The sequence below is a fragment of the Alosa sapidissima genome, chromosome 24 (assembly GCF_018492685.1).
Source record: "Alosa sapidissima isolate fAloSap1 chromosome 24, fAloSap1.pri, whole genome shotgun sequence".
NCBI classification, from domain to species: Eukaryota; Metazoa; Chordata; class Actinopteri; order Clupeiformes; family Clupeidae; genus Alosa; species Alosa sapidissima.
In genome coordinates, this window is record NC_055980.1 from 11,715,752 (window position 1) to 11,737,200 (window position 21,449).

Sequence of the window (21,449 nt, forward strand, 5' to 3'; positions counted from 1 at the left end):
CTCCTGCTCCTCTTCCTCTTCCTCCTACATTGGGAAGCATGAGCTCCTCGCCAGTGCTGTCCAGCCCTCCCATCAACATTGTGGAGGAGCTGCAGGTCATCACTGCCCAGAACCTGGAGAAGCTGGAGGTCAACAAGTATTATGAGGTCATCAGGGAGCTCGGCAAGGGCACCTATGGGAAGGTGGACCTGGTCATTCACAAAATCCGAGGTGAGAACACCTACCCCCATAGCTGCACACATACACACACACATTCATGCAGACACATACACACACACACACACACACACACACACACTTGCAATCCCCAACTGTTACGTCACATAAAAATAGGTTACATGCTGTTATGTACAACTTCTGAATCCCTTTCATCAAAGGACTGACAGAGACACAACTCCTTCCATCTCCATTTTGCATTAATATGTATGTTTCGATCTTTTTCTCCCTGCTTAATTAGGCACAAAGATGGCCTTGAAGTTCCTTAAGAAGAAAACTACAAAGCTGCGGAGTTTCCTGAGGGAGTACAGCATCTCGCTCTACCTCTCCCCCTGTCCCTTCATCATCAACATGTTCGGCATCGCCTTCGAGACCGACGACTATTACGTCTTTGCGCAGGAGTACGCTGTGGCGGGAGACTTGTTTGACATCATTCCCCCTCAGGTATGGGAACAGAAGCATTCATGTCCAGCGGCCATTTTCTATTTACCTTTTGAATATTTCTGGTCAGGGAACAATAGTGGCACCATGGCATTAATCTGTAGACAATCTCTATAGCTCAATATTGTGGCACCATGGCATTAATCTGTAGTCAATCTCTATAGCTCAATATTGTGGCACCATGGCATTAATCTGTAGTCAATCTCTATAGCTCAATATTGTGGCACCATGGCATTAATCTTTAATCAATCTCTGCATAGCTCAATACTGGGGTACATGAAATGGTTATAATCTGTAATGATCTGTATACAGTATTTCCATAAATCTCATGGATGCATATTCTTGGGCAAGTCATTTTCTATTTCCCTTTGAATATTTCTGGTCAGGGAACAATACTAGGGCACCATGGCAGTAATCTGTAATCCATCTCTATATGAGATATCTCGATAGTGGGGCTATGGTCTCACTATTTTGTTTTTCATTGAACCGTCCAGGTGGGTCTTCCAGAGACAGTGGCAAAGCGCTGTGTCCACCAGGTGGGTATCGCCTTGGACTACATGCACTACAAGAAGCTGGTGCACCGCGACATCAAGCCCGAGAACGTGCTCATCTTTGATCGCGAGTGCCGCAAGGTCAAGCTGTCCGACTTTGGCATGACGCGGCGGGGCGGCTCGCCGGTCAAGCGCGTGAGCGGCACCATCCCGTACACGGCGCCGGAGCTGTGCGGCGCGGCCGAGCCGTCCGAGGGCTTTTGCGTGGACCCGGCCACGGACGTGTGGGCGTTCGGCGTGCTCCTCTTCTGCATGCTGACCGGCAACTTCCCCTGGGAGAAAGCGCTGCCCACCGACGCCTTCTACGAGGAGTTTGCTCGCTGGCAGCGCGCCCGACGTGGCGGCACCGGCACTGGCGCCGCTTGCGGACCCGTGCCCTCGCAGTGGCGTCGCTTCACCGACGAGGCGCTGCGCATGTTCCGCAAACTCCTGTCGCTGGACCCGCAGCGCCGGTGCTCGGTAAAGGAGGTGTTCCGCCACTTTGGCCGCCGCTGGATGCTGGACAGCGAGGTGGGGATCGGGGGAGTCGGCGGGGCAGTCGGTGGGGGCGTCGGGAGCCACCAGGGGGGTCTAAGCTCCACTTCCGACGAAGACGAGGAGGACGAGGACCTGCTGGTGGACCGCATGAAGCAGCAGACGCTCTCGCCCGTGGTGTGCGGGGGCTCCAAGGCGGCGGGCGCCATGGAGACAGGGTCACCGCAGGGTCACCGCTACACGGCGGTGGCATCCGGCGGTTATGAGCGCGTGGCCAGAGACAACACGTCCGGCAGCCGCATCCTAGTGACCACGCCCATCGAGATTTGCGTGTAGAGACAAACAGTATACAGAACAGACACAAGTACACAAATTTACACAAAAACACTTACCTTTTCACTCTTACACACACATGCAAACACACACACAAGAACATGGAAGGACAGAACATGGCATACTGTATACTGTATACCAATTCATAGACAATTGCAACTCTAACAGTGGACACTCACAAACATTGCAGACTGATTCTGTGAGTCAACCTCTCTAGATCTGAGACTGAGAGCTACACTTGACCGGTGCATAATGGTGACCACAATCAGTGGCATTCTCTTGTTAAACATTCCTAATACTGACATCAGTTTCTCTACAGGATCTCTGTAGAGAATACGTGTTGATAGAAGGCTGTCACCTTTCCAACTATATAAATCAAAACATACCAGTAGTCCGAGTGCTTCTAATGAAAAAAAGGGAAGCTAAAGCTGAAATTCTGAAAATGCAAAAGATGGAGACCTAGAGCAAAACAATATCTTGAGAGCAATATACCTACATCAAGCGAACAAGACCCAAACGGGATAATAGTAAATCATGGCATCATTTCAATTCAATTCAACACTGAAACCACTTTTTTAACCAGAATATAAGATGCTAGCAAGCCAACAAATAATGTATTAACTACCCATTACTGTTACAATATTAAAAAAAACACACGTTTTAATGATTGATTGACCATTACACAAAAAGGTTTTATTGATTGAATGACCCATGAGATCTCAAGCTCTTTCTGATCTTCAAGATTTTGAAGTAATTACCTTCCATCTATATTGTCTAAAAAATTCAACATTTCAACATTTGGAACTTTTTGGAAGTGTGTCATAGGTATTTGGAACATTCTGTAAGTGTGCCATAGGCACTTTAACATCAACTAAAATGTGTAATGAATGAGACTATTTACCTTTGAACAATGCACTGGGACATGTACCGGTATACATATTTGATTCAGCATTTTTAATTCTATTGATTTATTTAATTTATTTGACCTCTGTATGAAATATGATATTTTTTAATTAGCCATTTTGCAATTAGCCCAGGTGTTTTCTTATTTACTGCACTACATATGCAGATGTTGATGCACTTGCATCGGTATTTAGTGGTATTTAGTATTGAGCTGCTTATGCGCACAGTCAAACCATCACCTCTTTCCTTTCTCCAAATGAAGCTACTACCATTATTACCATTACAGAAAAAAGCAAAGCAGACCACTGTATATTTTTAGCATTTTACATTGTGGGTCAGATTCCAAAGAGAGCATAATGAAGGAAAAAAACATCTCATGGAACCCTATGGAAACATCTGAAGTGACATGGAAATCATTAGGAATGAGGGATATTGGGGGTTATTGCTGGAAACAGCTTTCGGCTGTGTCACTGCCAGCCAGCTTGTCCCAATACTGAAGCAAAGCGAGACCCCTCTGATTCCACTCGTCCCGATTTATATGCAGATGATGTTCTCCTGCAGCACACCGTTGAGGGTTCTTGACCACAATTTTTTTTTTAAATGCAATGATGTCAGAGCAACTGAGGATGACTACTTTATGTGTGACCCCATCTCAGCTGTAGTTGTGGGTGGGATGTGGTTACTCAGCTCAGAGTGTTACAAGAGAGGCTATGGAATGGAAAATTCCACTCCAAAGACCAGAGCTTGTGCACGAAGCTCTGGGCTAAAGATACTTTGACAAATAACTTGACAAATGCTTTGAAGTTGTAATTTGGTAATGTGATGATCAGTTGTTTATTGTCGTCATCAAAACTGTAGACGTTTTAGTCATTTTTGTATGACTTGAGCTTGTGCAGATGGAATGACTACAGAATGACTAAAACAAAGCTGTACAAAACTAGAGACATTGGAGATATTCTATTTCTACCTGGTGTTCTAGTATGAAATTGTCACTGTCATTTTTATGTCCAAATGTCATTTATAAGCTGAAGTACTTGACTGGATTCTTCCATAAAACCAAGGCTGGTTTTTAGTCAGACATGCATGTATGTCAGTACCACTGATAATGTACTTCAATAGGTGTCAAAACTGCCCAATTAAAGGTCAGCCTATATCACTAAATGGTGGAAGAAAAAAAAATAACGTAGAATGAAAGCTTCAATTTACTTTCTATATCGCAAAAGTGGACACATCTACAAAATAAATTCAAAAATGTATTTTTTACTTATTCTTATTTATTGGTTTTCCCTTGAAGGTAGGGAATTCAGAACAACTAACCTATTTATGTTTTATTTTGTTTTGATTTGAACTGAAAATAACTAAAGATGGATACAATCTTGTCTTTGAATTGCATGAAGAGATACAACAAATACATTTATATATATATAAAAAATCTGTCTTCACAAAATACACAAGAATTGTTGTGATGTGAAACTTTGCTGTAGCACAAAATTGCAGAATATTCCAGAGTGATATTTATGACTTCTTGAAACAATCTAGGGCTAAATATGATGATGAAAAAAATACTTGATGTTTTTTTTGAGTGTGTTGTATATGTATCATGTTGTTGTTGTTGTTGTTGTTGTTGTGTTATTGTCTTAACAATACCAAGGACATCATCGGAGCTGCGATTTTTCTTGAGGGAGATGATATCCGAGTCTTGCAATACTGTAGTACGTGTGATGAAGTCAACTACTACTTCTACACGACTGCTTCTGAGCAAAAAAATTAGATGGTCGGTAGAGGAGGAAACGAGTATTTTATGTTGTCAACCCGACACAGCTGCATGACGTATGCTGAAGCCTGGTGTGGAAACAGTGCTGTGGGTGTTTCATGTGTCTCTGGACAAAGACACATGGCTTCTCGGCTACGAGCTGCAGATAAAAAAGGTAGTTTTGCATCTACCTTTCACTCGAGAGAGGTCAGAATGCAACACTGTGGCTTAGTCCTAAGTAACTGGGTGAAATGGTTGGGGAAAAAAGTTGACCAGTCAAAACAGAATGGATTTTTCTGGCTTTAATGCCATTTCTCCAGTTCTGCCAACTGATATCTAAGATTTGAGGACTCAAATTTCCATGGACTGGTCATTGTGTATTGTGCTGCAAGTTGTGTGATTTCATTGTCTTTCTTTTCCGTGACAGCCTTTAGATGCCCTGTGGTTCAGTGATGTTTCAATCAGTAGAAAAAACAACACTAGAACTCTTGTCAGACTTGTCTTCGCAATACACTGTCTTCCTGTTAACGGATTTAAGCAAAAATAAACAGAAATCTTTAAGACCCATGTGTTTTGGACTTTTTCGTATTTGTTACATCATAACTAATAAATACTTTTAACCAGAGTACTGGCACTTTCTATGACAATCACATTAAAAGGTCCCTTTAAATTTGCTCTCATAACAGATCAAAACTATTTTGTCCTAAAGATGAGGCATTATCAGTAGACTATTGTGAAACTTTTTGTTATGTATTGTCTCATGACATGCATACTGTGGCTGATCGTGTGGGAATGATTACCATGCATGTTTCATTCATTTGAAACACTGAACAAATTCAGCAGCTAATGATGACAGCTCAAGGCAGCAGGAAACGGCAGAGGTGACCGCCATGGTGCTTTTGTCAACCTGTGGACAACCTTGATTCAAGTGACCTGCCTGGCTTGTGTCGGCTCCCACTTATAATACCAAAATAGTACTGCCAATGTTGACGATGAGTCAGGCTCTAACCAGCTCTAACCAATTCTCCTGAGGCACTGTCAATGTCATACTCCTGTCATCTGAAGTCAAATCTAGCCCCATGATACTTATATACATAGAATTAAATTTAAAGCTAAATCTATTTCCATTTTTGCTGCTGAGCATCCAGGTTGCCTCTTCAGTTAAAATTGCAATTGGTATGTTACACAGTTCAAGTGATTTTAGTCCTCACTTAAATTTAAATGACAATTGAGCATTTTGAGGGAAAACAAGAAACAAAGATTTCATATATACAAAGTGACTGAGCAGTATGCAATTTATTTGTATGTTTTGACCGATTAAGCTGTAGTATTGTTCCAGTCCAGTATGGGGTGAACAAAATTAGGATATAAAGTCCAGAGACTGAGGTTCAACCCTGAGTTTTAGATTTGGACAAAATAAGATACGGAGACAACATTAAAAAAACAGACAAAACAAAACATTTGGTACATTTCAGTTTCACTGGCAAAAATGACAGTTAAATCTCGATAAGTTGCATGTGGCAGACTTTGGCTGAGGTTCAGAAATGATCAAAATGTCATGTAACTCACTTTGAAAAAAGCTACAGAAATAAAACAAATACATTTTCTGAAAGTATAAAATAGAATAAAATAAAATAAAAAGAACATCAATATGGCACACTGCTTGTAGGCAGCAAGATGAGCAGGCGGTCGATCAGGTACACATTTCACAAAGCAGGGCTAAAAAATAGAGATCTCGGGTGGAATTCAAATGCAAGGACCCAATTTGTGTGTGCATTCCCAAACCTGCTTCCACATACGTCAGATCAGGACAGAAACTGTGGCACTGGCACGACATGTCAGGACATTTCACTGCAGCTGCGATTCCACAGACCAAACACAAAGTTCATTAGGTACACAAACACCGGTCTAGTGCTGCTATGCAACGGACACAATTGGACTACAACACACTTCCTATATGCATTAGGCCCCACCCCCACCCAACCAAACTCAACCCCACCCTTCTTCTTTACCCCACCAGACAAGTGTCTCATGCCTGCATTGATTCAGACAAATCTCTTACAAAAAGTGCATGCAAGCCTCCTGTCCAAGAAAACAAAGGCTATGTACATCATCTGATTTGTCTTCCACAAGGCTGGTAAACTGACCATCTGAGTTGTTGCCTGGCAAAAAGAAGGGTAGAAATATGATGTTCATTGCATGTTAAAAAGAGAGAGAGAGAGAGAGAGAGAGAGAGCTGCGGCAAGTTCCCAGTATTTAGCAGAACTATTTTTTTCCTTGTTAAATATGTCAAAAAGTCTGTTGTGTTGGCATGTTTGAAAGCTGCATATATTCAGTGAAAGGGATAGTATAACCACTTGAGGTGGTGACAGACAGAATACACAGTGTCAGCACTGTCGATTTAAGAGAGGCAGACACAGGCCATTCATAGCCCTGTCAAAAATGACAAAATTACAAGCTGGTGTTTCCCATACAACATAGTGTGTAGCTGTGCAATCAGTTCTTTTAGTTGCTCTATACTGTATTCGATCAACAAGAGGACAAGACAAGTACACAGCTAGGTGAGAACAACAGAGGACAAATTACAAAATATATCTATATATTATGTACCTCGTACCAGAACGTCTGAAGCATCAACTATTGGCAAATATGTTAAGAGACTTAAAGGAGGCGCCCATAATCCCTTAGAAAGGATTCGTGGGCGTCCGTATTTTTTCAGCATTGAGAGACGGACAGCCTAAGCCACGTCCAGTGACCCCACATTAATGTAAACAGAACAGCTGCTCGTGGTTGCTATGGGAGGTACAGTATTGTGAGCTAAAGTAATATGGATCAAATGTTCCAGGACCCATTGGGCAGTCACATGGTATACTTCACTCGGTGTTATAACATTATCCCGTCAGCACAATATGTATTGTGCTTCTAACATTAACAGAATGTATTTGACCCTTTTAATGGTTAGTCTTCCGTTTGTTCTACCAACTGTTAAAGGCCAAGAGGGTAGACATCCAACTACTCATCTAAGGTGGATGATGTGCAGAAAATTCTCCTCTACTGCAATACATTTCTACTGACAAAGTATCAATCTCACTGTATAGTAAGGACGTCAGTTGCCCTTCAACACTGCAATGCAGGGATACATTTTTTATCTTTATAAAGATCTATTTCATATAGAACTGGAGTGCTTGTGGGAAATTTAATTTGGGGGCATTCAGTTTTATGGGGACAATACTGTTGTTTTAAATAATTCTCCAAAAAAGAAAAAGAAAATAAACAAAAGTTCCAAACATTACAAAAAAACACATGGATAAATTAAGTGCCAAGTGCACACTGAAAATTCTCAACTTGAAGAAAACCTCCAGAGAAGATACATTCAATGAATGACTTTAAAAACACAGGCACAGTTCCCTTAAGGATCGCTAGGAAGTAAGAGAACAAAATTACAAGTGCAGTCTTATGATGGTCAGTTCTGGTTTGATAGTCAGTATTACTCTTAGAGCCACCGAGAACAACATACAGATGACAGCAGGTAGACTTGGCACTAATGCAGATAATAAGTACCAAAGCCTTTCCAAAAGCAACTGGGGTCTCAGTTCTGACTGAGAACAAAGAAAATACATTTTATTGTTTATATATATATATATATATATATATATATATTTATTTATTTATTTTTTTTTTGCCAATTGCTATCTAGTTTCCCCAAGCGAAAAATGTTCAGGTCAATAAGAATGTTAGCAGAAATTAGATGGCAGGTTTATGATTAAACAGATGCTGAGGGAGGGCATTATCTTAAAGTGATACAAACCCCCTGCCTTTCCCCACAGATAACTGCTCCTCTCTACTGCTTTGGGCCAACACTTGCCTCGTTCCCTGGGAGCAAAAATCATGCGTCTCCAGATGAGATGTGTTCATGCCACTGATTAAATTAACACTCAATGCATCCAACAACTTTGCTTCAACAATGACTGAAATAATTCATATATTGAAATAAAATATAAATAAGACTAGTCATTCTGTACAAAAAAGAATTACAATAATAATAATAATAATAATAATAATAATAATAATAATAATAATAATAACAATAATATCCACTTAGGATAATTCAACTTACTGCTGAGAATTTCTTCTCAAATGTATATATATATTAAAAACATTACTCTGTGCCATTTCATTCTTCCTTCCTCCTTTGGGCCCCTTAGTTGGTATGTTATGCCCTCCACTTTTGATCCAAACCTGTAAGCACTACAGACGCATTGGCGTTAATGAAAGCCTTGAAGTTCCCTGTTGGTGTGCACTGACGTAAGGAGTGACTTCACTACTGAGATGTTGCGTTAAGGTTAGAGGGTGATTGCATTCCAGAGGCCTCTTGCCATCAGTTTAGGAGACGTGCTTTCAGTTTCACTGAGCTCGGCCGACACACTGGACTACCAAGGTGGAGTGGCAGAGACGTTGTTTATCTGAAACAAACATACAGTATACGTGTCAGGGTAAAATCTAAACTTCAATTTCAGAATTGCAACAGTAAATATTACACAAAACTGCTCTTAGCTGGTTGGTTCTGTGAGACAACACTTAATCTTACTTAGCATGTTCTTTAAATATGAAGATTAGAGTATAATAGTCCAGGCAACATTGAAGTGTCGCTCGACAAAATTACATAAAGGACACAATATCTAGATCTGCTAGAGTGTCGCAGCACTTGTCCTGTACATCACAAACATTGAAAGGGTGCAGACGGTTTCAAATAAACTGACTGGAATAATAGCTTATTCTGGAGTATTGCTGTGGTCAGCGCGCTGTTGTTACTTTAGTTTCACAACGGGATGTGACTAGAGCAATATACAAGTTGTCATACATGTTGTCACAGAAACTAGATGATGTTCTTTCTAATCAACTCTGTGTCGCTAGCACAGGCCTATGAAAGCTTATACCACCTGTGAACCATTTTTTTTCTCTTCTGTCAAGCAACACTTCTCGTCTAGACTATAAATTGCCCTTAATCGTGTTCCCAAATCAATAGCCATGGCATGAATCAGCGCCAAGAAAGAAAGAAAGACCTTGAACAGGTGCTGCTTCTTGGGTATTGTCATCTGGCATTCTTTCTATTGGTAGAGCCTTTGATTGATTTATTCTGATGAAGACAAAAGACAGCAAGCTGGATTAAGAACCATTAAATAAATGAAATGATTATATCAAACCAGTCAAGACATGGATATATCAATATTTATATAAATATAAAAATAAAATAATAATTGGATCTCAGCTTAGACAACAATCAATTGTATGTTTGCATGACTCACTCAATACCTTGTGCTTGGTGCATTTCATGGAGAAGTTCTCCTCATTGAGTACACAGTCTGCAACAGTATAAGAGGAAACCAAACATAAGCATTATGCATAAACCAAACCACATTAAACACAGTTTATATGAATCATATTGCATCAGTCATATCCACTATTGTTCAAGCAGTAAACTGAACTTCAAATGCTCATGTTACAGTTTTTAAATATGGTGGTGTTGCGGTCATCTGTTGTGGTCAACACCCCTGCAGACATGTACATCCGCTTTGTGCATTCCTATGTGAGATTACATCCTCCTGTTAAGGTACTGTATTCATTTGGATTTAGGAAGTAGGTTTCAAAAGCAGCTTTAAATAGTAATCATTTTAACAGGACAGAACAATGCACTCAGAGAAATCCAGCTTCACAAATAGTTTTTATTCTGGATTAAATCATGTAACATTAAAATAAGCAGAACTTAAATTAATTAACCTAGATTCTGACAGTGCGAATGTTAGCCTTTACAGAGCTATTCAAATGTGCTAATTTGCTGTTAAGAAAGTCTATATTTTATGAATCGGGGTGGATGGCAGCATAATCATTCTTGTTCCATTACAGCAACGCCTTGTTTGTTTAAGTGAACACTAAATGATCATTCCTGCTTCTTCAAGCAAGAACATGTTTGCGTCTGCAAAAAAACAAAGGGAGTAGGCATTTGCTCTGTTGTGCACTGGAATCTCCATCTGTCCACAGGAAGCATGCACAGATTTTTAAGCAACAGTTCAGCGCTTTCATCCTCATCACAGTGAATTGGTTTCACAATTCACCCACCATACTAAACATTCAAATCCAAAAACACACAAAAAGTTGTTAAACCAAGTAGACGGACAGAGAAACTCACCAGACTGCACAGCACAAATGTAGTGATATTTGTTGGGGCATTCTCTGAAAAAGCATCCCAGTGTGGCGCCCACGCTGTGGCACATAGAGCACATCTGTACGAAAGAAATTGAGGAATGAAATATGTAAGAGAGATGAAGAAGCATCCTTTTCAGACCATTCCTCAAAAATGTAGGCCCACACCTTCTGTCTTTTTTAAATAACTTTGTGCACTAGTTGTTTACCTGTCCCACTTCCATTTCACCTACTTCAGCATATTCATACAACATTTTTAATCAAGAGAGTCGCTGCATTTCAGTGGCTAATTTAAAAGATGAAGGGGGTCACTCTTTGTACTTCATAAAGTTTCCTATGGATAAAGTGCCTATAAATGCAAACACAAACCCTTTGTTGACTCTTACCGTCTCCTGGGCCATCTTGACTGCTTTTTCTAACCCATACAGCCTCCCCTTCACCAGGAAGACACCTGCTGACCAAATGCCACAGTCCTCGTGCAGCCAGTATTCGTTGGAGTCCAGCGGCACCACGGGCGGGATGTACCAGCTCTCGGCTGCCCCGCCATCCAAGCGGGACTTCTTGGCCGCTGGGCTGTGCGAGAGCTCACCGTCGCTGGTCCACCTCTGGTAAGGTCCACCAAGGGCCGCGTCCAAAGGCCTACGCTGGCGGGCACGCCGAGCCCAGCTGCCAGGGACGGCCGAGGCGCACTTCCTGGCCTTGGTGCCGAAAGACGAGTCCGAATCGCTGAGGTCCTCCTCTTCCTCGGCTTTCAGGCCTGCGACGCCAGCAGTGGGCCTGGTCTCCGCTTTGGAGCCGTTTGCGTAGTAGGGCCCATGGAGGTCACCCAGGTCCAGCGTGTTGGCCGCACGGCCACACAGGCAGCACACCAGGGCAGCGCGTCGCGTAGCGTCGTTCGACACACGGCCGTACTGCAGGAAAGGTGTGGACGGGACGACGCCAGACACGAAGCCCGAGGTCGGCTGTTGCAGTCCTTTCCTGACCGTCGGCTTCACCTCTTCGGGGTAGTTGACGACTGTGCACGAGACATACCGCTTGCGCTCCACATGCACAAAAGGGGAAAAGGTGTCCGCCCGCGAGTCCCTTTTCTCCTCCTTGTAGTTGACGTACTTCAGCTTGATCTCAGGCTCCTTGGGGGAGAACATGGAGGAATGGCCTACGTGTACTTTCTTGCGTTTCTTTTTGGGTGTGTGCGCTTTCTTGGCGGTGGGTGAGCTTTTGCTCTGCGGGCTGGCCGCTGGTTGACTTTTTTTCTTGTGAGATCTGGGTGGGGGCAACGGACTCATCGCACGGCGATTGTTGGACGATTTACAGTTCGAAGTGCCACTCGGCCTTTTCCCCGATTTCTTCGTTGGAGTAGATGATGTGTTGTTTGTCATTTCATCAGATGTGCCCTTGATACGATATTTGGAAAGACTCTGTGTGTGTTCAGAATCTGAGGTAGATCCTTCTTTAAAACAGCTGCTACTATCTCCGCCCTCCTCCCTTTGGACTGATGTCTGCAACAAGCAACTGCTCGTCTCGGAAGTGCTAGTTTCTTGCTCGGAAGTGCATACGTTCTCACGCATCTCAGGGTCGTCACTAGCAGTTACAATCTCCCTATTAATGCTGACGGCTTTACTCTCAGCCAACGCGACTTTTAAGCAGTTGGATTTCTTAGTTGAGCGAGTCCTACTGACTCTGAATCTGGATGGGTTGATGTTTTGAACGATGGCCTCCAACCTTATACCCCTGCCAGACCGAGGGGGAAGTATTTTCCGCTCCGGTTGTCCTTTCTTTGCTGGTGTGTTGTCATTTAATTGCTGCTTGGCTGTCGACTCAGCCTTGTCCATCATACCTGATGCTTTATCTTCGGGTAAATCGTGACATTGCTCCGACAGTGCCTGTTCTGTGTCTAGACCGTTATCTGTCAGTGGTTGGCAGCTCAATTCCGATATGTTTTCAGTGTTTGAATTACCCAGTAAACATTCAGTCTCGCCAGTGCAAGTCAATTCGGCAGGCAGAGGACTAGAAAGACCCACTTCACTGTGTTTCGTAACCAAGTCTTCTGGAAAATTCTCCCCGGTTGGAGAGCTTGCCGTCTGCGGCAGCACGAAAACATCCTCTATCTCATCCTGTGGCGTGGCAGGGGGAGATACTGGATCCTCTAGAGGACTGATATATTCCCTATTGAGCGAGCTGCAAAAATGTCTAGTAGTCCCCATGTCATGTACTCCAAGTGGCTGTTCAGTCCTGGAAATCAGAAAGAGCACCTCAGAGTCCCTCTTCCCCTGCACTTCAGCTGGGGTCGTGAAGAGATCGCCCGAAGCACTCTCACCACCACACGCTCCAGCGTCCCACAAGGCGCAGTCCCCGTTCTGCAAACAGCCGTTCTCTTCCTGCGAGAGCTTGCAAACAATGGGGGCACCTTGTTGGAGCGGCGTCAGGATTTCCACAGCGGCGGCAGCATCCCCGGAGTCTTGTATGCCATTGAGGTCCACGGCATGTTTGAGGAAACAAACTCCGGTGGCGACGTTCTGCATCACCTGAGCAGGCAGGACGAATTCGAAGGACTCGTGCGGTGCCACCCCGACTGGCGTGGCAACCGGCTGAAGACAGTGGGGGTCCATCTCCACACAGAGCGGGGCCCCATCTGCCTCAGACATCAACGGGAGGGCCTCGTAGCCCGATGCATGCTGGGAGAGTTTCTTGCTGAGGGACGACACGTCATAGAGAGGGCAATGCGCTGTGAGGGGGGTGGAGGAGAAGACGTGGGACCGGCTGACGTACGAGAGGGTGACAGTGGTGTTGGAGAAGGCATTGTCGGGTTGGATCTGTTCGCCAGGCACTGGAGAGAGGTCACAGGTGTTCTCTGGGAACGTTACGGCTTCGCTAGTCCCTGCCCCCACATACCAGCCTTGGGGTTGAACCACATGCAGGGCCTCCACTGCACTAGCTTTTCGCAGGCAATCCTCACCCTTTTTGCTCAAATCAAAGGCAATGGGCAAGGCGCAGGAGGAAGAGAGGTCTTGAGGTTGTAGCCCATCCCCACTGCTGTCTGGTTGGTCCATTATCACCTGCATAACAGAAAGCAGTAGAAAGTTAGAAATTCGGCAGTTTGCTTGTGTCTAAAGCACCAAAATAATTTGCCTCTACGTTCATCGATCTCTACAGTCTACAGCACTAACCAAAGATAGATAGCAAAGTCATCAGTGCCCACCATAAAAATCACCGTGACGCGTGCCAAAAACGTTCATCTTACGTTCATTCAGACAGCTAATGTTAAACTGTGGACAATCATACCAAACTCAAGTTATCATCTGGGACACATTAAAAGTTTGTCCGAATAAGCTCACTAACGTTAGTCTAATCGTCAAATGAGCAACGTTATTCATCTCAGAACTTCGGTATTTCCGTTGTCTTGGCGTTGGAATAGTTCTACTTGACAGACTTCCGAACTGTCAAAATAACAGTTTAACGTTACCACCTGAAGTTAGCTTCAGACAAAAGTGGCTAACTACTAATGCTACGTTACCAAGCCAAGCTACTGTCACTTGCCAAGTAAATTAAGTGGTAAACTTAACATGAACTATTTAAGCATAGAAGCTGACTTTTGTCTTCTTTTCATCCCATGAAGTCAGCAAACACGGACTAGCGATATGACTAGCCAGCGGTAGCCATTAGCTAACGAGCGTTAGCATACATCAGTTGAGATATGATAGGATATCTATCTAATACATGCCGTTAAAGTCATACAGGCATGGACTCACCTAATACATTTAAAAGTACTTGTTTATGTTTCTTATTCGGCACCAGTAGTTCTTCACTCTACATTAAACTCATGTGCTAATAACTCAATTATAGTCATGTAAACAAACGTTGGAAGCGTTACTTTATTTTCCTCATGTCCTACAACATTAGGGTTAGCTAACTAGCGATTGATGGCTAACGTTAACGTTACGGTCTACGCCAGCTAACATTAGCTCGCTAACTTGTACAGTGTTGTGAGCATTCTTGCCAACTAGGATCGCTAACATTTGCTGACTTAGACAGCTACAGTTGGTCATAAAAGCAAAGGCTTCACATTGCTATGACAATGACACTTCAATATCAAGTTAGTCTGTCATAACAATACGCGCGGTGAAGCTTTAATTGTGTTAGGAGGATGACATCAGCAATCATAATTTTGGTTGGTGAGGTTTCATGTATTTCTGGCTAGGCCCTGCGTAGGTTAAACAAAAGACAGCAGTGCGTTGCCAAAGATGGCTAGCCTTAGCTAGTAACTTACCAAAATTGAATCTAGAATGAAGATCAATTAGTTGATTTCATAACACCAGTCTGAACACGCCGTATGGGACCCCATCTTATGTCCCGCCAGACACATAGGGGGACAGGGAACAATGTCCTTAAGTTTGCGTAAAGAAACAGATGAAAGGTCTCTCCACACTTTTTATTCGGATATCCGAACGTGCTCTAAGAACGGCTCTGTCAGCTGGTAGCGTCACTGAGGCATTATGGGAAATGTCAGACTGTTTTTAATGTCCATATCCACTTTGTAAAGGGAGATTACATTTTCAAGTAGTGAGTAAAAAAAAGGGAAATGGTCAGACCATGTTATTCAGTTGTAATTTACACAACTTTTCCGTAAACTGTTTCCTTTTACTGTTCCCTTTCAACAACTGCAGACAGTTTATTTATTAATGTTCTTAACAAACAAATATAACGGCCAATTTGAACTATTTCATGTAGGCTACATAGGCTAGGCCTATCTCTGTGAACATGTATTGTCAATTGTAGACTATTCATACCAAAGATTCTAGAACAGAGCTCTGTTCTAGAATCTTTGATTCATACCTTGTAAACAATACTGAAAATAGTCAACCACTGCTTGAAGAATTGGTAACCCTTATTTTGATTAGTGCCAGGCCTACAAGACAGTAGGCTATGCAAATTCTGGTAAAGGCGCTTTATATAAGTAGGCCCAGAGCCCTAGAGAGATTTGCCTCAAGGCCTAATTGTCTTAGGGTAGTGGTTCTCAAATGGGGGTACGCGTACCTGTCACATGCCACCGGTAATTCTGATGGCACAGTGCTCTGTTTTAAGTCTTTTTTCTCAACTAAAAATGCTTTGCGCTGGTTAGGGGGAACTTGGTTGAAAAAACATTTCACAGGGGGTACATCACTGAAAAAAGGTTGAGAACCACTGTCTTAGGGTATAGGCTACTAGCCTACCCGGGGTAGCCTATATGGGGGATCTTTCCAGACCAGCTAACATCAGCCATGGGTACTTATCATACCAAGATTTTTGGAATGATATCCTATCACCAAACACTTGTTTCTGGATAACAAAAGGATCAAGCTGATTGGCTGGTTGGGTATATGTTAGGCTTATTTTATTTCAGCCTCCTCTCCTGTTTGTTTTTTTCTACAATCTGCATTGCCTTCCAGCTGATCCTCTCTGTGTCTTTCAACCTGACTTGGATCTACCTCATTATCATCAGAAATTGCTGAAAATATTCGCCCATGAGAACATTTTATCTTTAGTCAGGGAAATGTAAAAATCACTGAGCAACATCTAAATACATTGGATTAATTACAATTTAAAAAGATTTACAACAGCTGTCAAATATTTAGGCTTAACATATATATATCTAAGCTACATTGATCACATTAGGCCAATGCAAAAATGTCTCTTTGATTAAGGCTAGACCATTTCCCCATTTAAAAAATAGGCTATAGCCATGACCATGGCTATCTGGCACAGGGGGAAATTTGATAACTGCATTGCACATTGGCTGGGGATGTATGTAGATTGACGTGACCTTTCATTGTTTGCCTTCCGAAAAAAATGTGGTAATGTTTTTTTTTGTTGGATTGATTTTCCTTGTTGTGCCAAGCTACAAAGAACTATTAACATCTTACCTGTGACAGGTACAAAACAGCTAAATTCCCAGCTTGTTTAGGACCCCCTTCCCCCCATCTTTCTTTGAGGGAATTATGCAATGCAACTGAAGTAAATAGATTTGTATCTTGTAAATGAGATCTAAAATAAATGTTTTAGAACTTAAAAGGTGTGTAAGAGTTATTTATCTGGTATTTCATTATTGAAATGCAGTGAAAAGGAGTTGATAATTAGCAGTAAGCCTATGCTACTAGTTGAGTTGGTTAATAAACACAGCCTAATAGCTAAGGTTGGGATGAGAGTGTACAAGGAGCAAGTGGCCTAGTCTAGGTTGTGATGGTTGTTATAGTAGTATAGCAAACTGATCAAACATTTCAGATATCCAACTGAGAGTGAGTGTGAGATAGAATGTGCAATTTCTGTACATGGCTCTGATTAGTAGTGATGGTATGCTGATAATCAGAAGTTTCATTAGCATATAGTCCATTAGCATATGGGTGAGGGGTTAAAATCCCCCGTATATCCCATACCTCCTGCACCCTTGCCAGGGAGATTTCATATTTCTAGTTGAGCGACTCATTTTCTTCCCTCCTAGCTATTGAACCGGTTCTGCTCAAAACTGGATTTGCGTTCTAATTTTGATTAGCATTACAATTTCATGTCTTTTGTCCTACCCTTATTCCTAGCCTAGTCATCAATGTGTGTGGAAGGCTGGCCTTGGCTTGGAAATCAAATTGCCTGACTAATCTTAATTGGTTGATCCTTCCATCTGCCATTCTTCATTCAAGAGGTAAAAAGTTGTCTTAACATAATGATAATTTGTCAATATATGTACGCATTGATAATACATTTGCACATATTCTTTCCATTTCATTGTAACAAGTCTAATGCCTTGAAAAACACAGAATTAAAAGGCAGGGTGCAAAAATATTTATTGCTAATAAACCTGTTGTCAGTTGGTGAATATTTGCTGTATATTTACAATAACAGAGGACATAGGAATGGAAATGTGAGACAAAAACTCTTTTTGACATTTAAATAAATATAAAGGGTCTGCCACTGAACAACACTGCAAACATAATCAACTTTGAAGGGGGAAACTAAAAAATAACTCCCAGTCAGAGTAGACCAACATCATTATAGAGATAAAAATGGCATACATATATTGCATATACATATATCCATCCCCAACCTAAACCTTACAGGTGTATTTAGTTGATACCATCAATAGTTCCTTTCGAGTGGTCAGATAGCTCACAAAGATTAATATGGAGTATTATGCTACTAAGCAAGTTTCAACTTTTCTCTTAAATGATACAGCCATTTCTCCCCCCTCTAGAGCAGCGCAGCATAGCCAACTCTGTACATTACGAGGGGTTTTGAGGGCATCTTCATTATGTGCATACTGACAGCACCTAGGATATAGTGTGAACACAGACCTGGCAACATGATTGTATTCTAATGTTGGTTCCACATACACATCATTCACTCATTCATTCATTCGTGCGGGGTGTTGTTGATCCAGTACACATTTACGCATTTCTTTGACTATTCACACATAACTAAGAGGTTAAAACAGTAGCTTACACAAACATATTTAGTGTATGTGTGACAGATGCTTAATTAAAAAAAAAAACAAAAAAAAAACAGTATTTACATTAAGACATGGCAATGGAGATAAAAAAAAAATGTCACAGTAACAGAAGTGCATGAAATGCATACTCTATAGACATAAAATTCAAACATCATACCACGTTATAATATCGGACTCGTTGTGACCAGTGTGCTTCTAAATGGTTAATTACTGGGCTAAAATATAGTGTGTGGGAAAGTGGGTGAGTGAGTGGGGAGTGAAGGAGTGTATTGGGGAGGCAGCGTCTTATCATGCAGCATGGGAGGGGTCGATGCATCAATGTCAGAACTCCTTGGTGTCCTTGTTATCAAACAAGTGGAGCCTCTGCTCAGCAGTCAGTCCCTCCTTCAGACTCTGGGATAGAAAGAGAAGGGAGAGAATGAGAGAGAGAGAGAGAGAGAGAGAGAGAGAGAGAGGGAGAGGGAGAGGGAGAGGGAAAGTGAGCAAAAAAAAGAGAAATTAATAACTGTAATGACTGTCAGAGTTTGTTCATTCAGGTTAGCGTGCAAGACGGCAATGAAGAAATCTTGAGGTGTTGCTTCCATGTAAGATGCTAAGGCAGGCAATGGAGATGCATGAAGGCCCTGGATCTCAGATGGCGCTTCTTGTGAAAGTTCTTTTTACTAACCAAGCTGCACTAATAACATAAATCACTTTAAAGCAGCAGGAGACAGGAGTAGTCTAGAACCATATAGTGACAGTGTACCTAATTATGTCTAGTCAGTAATATAAATCAACAGCTATGTTTGTGCATATTTTATATGAACTAATATACATAATATAAACTTTATGGTGTCACAGAAGTGGTTGTAGCTAAAGTTAAAGTCTTAACACCATAGAAACACCACTGATGACCACTGTATCAAAAACTACTTAGTACCACCAGGGGCAGCTCCAGGGGATGTTTAGTCAGTGCCTCTGACACCTTGCACCAGGCACTGGCGAACTACCGGTCACTGCCCAGTCAGTAGCCTACCAACATAGACTTGACTAACTTCACTAACTTGTCAGTAACCAGTGGGGGCACTGACGCTTCGTAAAGCGATAACGTTTTTCAGACCACTAAATGCTGGTCACAAGACTTAAAAAGACAACCAAATGTCAGTGCAACATATAACTGAAAGCAATGACACTATGTAGGTCACAGTGCACTATTTAAAAGGGAATAAAATGTGTGGAAATAAAATAGTGAGCATACTGAATGCGAAAGAGTGAAACAGCTTTTTCAGTGTCCTTGAGTGCCGAGAAAGGTGCCTTTAAATGTGTTATTATTATTGTTATTATTATTATTAAAACTTTGGTTAAAATCAATTTTCTGTCTGGTGTTGATGTAGGCCAAATCAGCTACCACATTACATTTGGAGGTTTTTGAATGTCAAGTACAAATTCTATGTGACCAAATATTTAATTTAGTGTTGTTCACCAATGACCAAATGTACAGTTCCATTTAGTGTTGTTCACCAATGCTTAAATCATAGCACCACAGATGAAACATGACACCAAATTTTAAAAAAGCAAAGTACTAAAAGAAGTTTTCATTTCCTAGTTCTCATTTCATCTCAAATTGCAATTCATCACATTTAAAAAAGGTAATAGGAAAACTTGGCTAAAACATCTGCAACACATTAGTGATGGTTAAATATCAGTCATTTCAAAGGATTAACTTATGGACTAGAGTGAGTGCAGCCATCTTCTGTTCATCCAGACAAAGAAAGCTTAAGTGTACAGGACACTTGGGTTGGGTAGGGTTGGGTTTGGCAAGACAGACCGGAAAAGATCCTCATGTTTTATCATCATGCCAAGCAGAGAATTATGATGAAACAATTAGTAAAAGGCCATGACTAATCCTTTGAAGTGTACCATGGGATGCATAAAATAAAACAAACAGCCAAGGACCCCCCCCCCACCCCATCAAATCACACTTTGTCCCTGGGTGGAAGACAGGAGGGTGTATAGGGTGGTGGTGGCTAACAACAACGGTCTGTTCCCGAGGGATTTACCTAAAGGAAGAAGTCACTAGGTCCTCAGGCAGCCCTTAGCTGTCCCAGGGCATGTCACGACTCACAGACTGAGGACAGAGGGAGTGGGAGGAGAGATGGAGAAATAATGCAAATACACACACACACACACACACACACACACACACACACACACACACACACACACACACACACACACACAACACAAACACAAACACAAACACAAACACAAACACAAACACAAACACAAACACAAACACAAACACAAACACAAACACACCCACACACACACACACACACACACACACACACACACACACACACACACACACACACATACAAACACACACACACACCCACACAAACAAACACAAACACGCACACAAAACACCCCACATGGTACATTATAATGGGGTGAAAGTGGGGGCATAAATAGCCTAGACTGCAATAACTTACCAAGCTCTTACAAGGAAGAGAATATAGATATTTGCTGCAATGAATCTGATTTTTTTCCCTTCAACTTATGTTTTTGTTAAACTCTGAATACATGTCAATCATCAAGGCTCAAAACACAGTTGTGAATCTGTAATAAAAAATGTAACAAGAACTTTGTACTGAAGGAAGATAAGGGTGGTAGATGTTGAAATTACAGACTACTATCCCTCCACTATGAAACGCAAAATGATGCCAAAGGAGCCATACAGATGCTGGCCTCAGGGTGGCAGTGTTGTCCTGCTGAAACACCACCTCGGTCTGTTCAACGCTTCAACACCCACACGATTACATGAAAACAAACAGCCAAGCAATCTAATGAACTGACAGCTTTGATCAGGACAGGGCGACATGAAGCGTGGGGTTGACCCAGTGGTGACCCAGTGGTGACCTTGCAACTCACCTTTGACCTCATAGTGCGCTCAGAGCGTTTGGCTGCCGCCGCTGCCATTTTGAGGATGTCAGGATTGCTTTTGGACTTCATGATATCTGCGAAAACAGATATATATCATTATAACATTAAAAAACACATATTGTTATATGCAATGACTAAACATCTTCATCCTAGACAGTTAAGGCAGAGATAAAAGGCA

At 42.0% G+C, this 21,449-nt stretch overlaps 3 protein-coding genes across 7 annotated transcripts in view; 1 reads left to right on the forward strand and 2 right to left on the reverse strand.

The window, feature by feature from the left end:
- The window catches only part of bsk146 (brain specific kinase 146), an 11,544-nt gene extending 6,310 nt beyond the window's left edge, over positions 1 to 5,234 (forward strand). The window contains exons 2-4 of the mRNA XM_042083539.1: positions 1 to 210; positions 458 to 660; positions 1,152 to 5,234. The exon at positions 1 to 210 is cut by the window's left edge and continues 39 nt beyond it. Of these exons, the coding sequence (XP_041939473.1) occupies positions 39 to 210; positions 458 to 660; positions 1,152 to 2,018 (1,242 nt within the window). The 5' untranslated portion in view covers positions 1 to 38 and the 3' untranslated portion in view covers positions 2,019 to 5,234. The remainder of the gene's footprint in view (positions 211 to 457; positions 661 to 1,151) is intronic.
- Positions 5,235 to 5,948: 714 nt separating this feature from the next.
- si:dkey-94l16.4 (transcription factor 20) lies at positions 5,949 to 15,436 on the reverse strand. 2 transcript variants are annotated; one of them, XM_042083535.1, is made up of 6 exons: positions 15,140 to 15,436; positions 11,259 to 13,928; positions 10,859 to 10,952; positions 9,985 to 10,034; positions 9,735 to 9,808; positions 5,949 to 9,134 (listed from the first exon to the last, which is right to left on the reverse strand). In XM_042083535.1, the coding sequence occupies exons 2-5, from the start codon at positions 13,920 to 13,922 to the stop codon at positions 9,764 to 9,766; spliced, it is 2,853 nt and encodes a 950-aa protein (XP_041939469.1). In that variant the 5' UTR covers positions 13,923 to 13,928; positions 15,140 to 15,436; the 3' UTR covers positions 5,949 to 9,134; positions 9,735 to 9,763. The 2 variants fall into 2 exon arrangements, with proteins under 2 accessions (XP_041939469.1, XP_041939468.1); XM_042083534.1 differs by lacking the exon at positions 15,140 to 15,436 and adding an exon at positions 14,072 to 14,233.
- Positions 15,437 to 17,667: 2,231 nt separating this feature from the next.
- Positions 17,668 to 21,449, reverse strand: part of LOC121700522 (myosin phosphatase Rho interacting protein) — a 43,377-nt gene continuing 39,595 nt past the window's right edge. For 3 of the 4 annotated variants that reach the window (XM_042083529.1, XM_042083531.1, XM_042083532.1), the window contains 2 exons: positions 21,260 to 21,345; positions 17,668 to 18,739 (listed from right to left, as the gene is read on the reverse strand). In XM_042083529.1, the coding sequence (XP_041939463.1) occupies positions 18,668 to 18,739; positions 21,260 to 21,345 (158 nt within the window). In that variant the 3' untranslated portion in view covers positions 17,668 to 18,667. Of the gene's footprint in view, positions 18,740 to 20,385; positions 20,454 to 21,259; positions 21,346 to 21,449 lie in introns of all 4 variants that reach the window. The other variant, XM_042083530.1, reaches the window with a different exon arrangement.

Coding starts and splice junctions, on each gene's coding strand:
- si:dkey-94l16.4 (XM_042083534.1), bottom strand. Junction 10,035..10,858: donor CATTTGTGCTGTGCAGTCTG/GTGAGTTTCTCT, acceptor ATACTGTTGCAG/ACTGTGTACTCAATGAGGAG. Junction 9,809..9,984: donor TGAAATGCACCAAGCACAAG/GTATTGAGTGAG, acceptor TGTCTTCATCAG/AATAAATCAATCAAAGGCTC.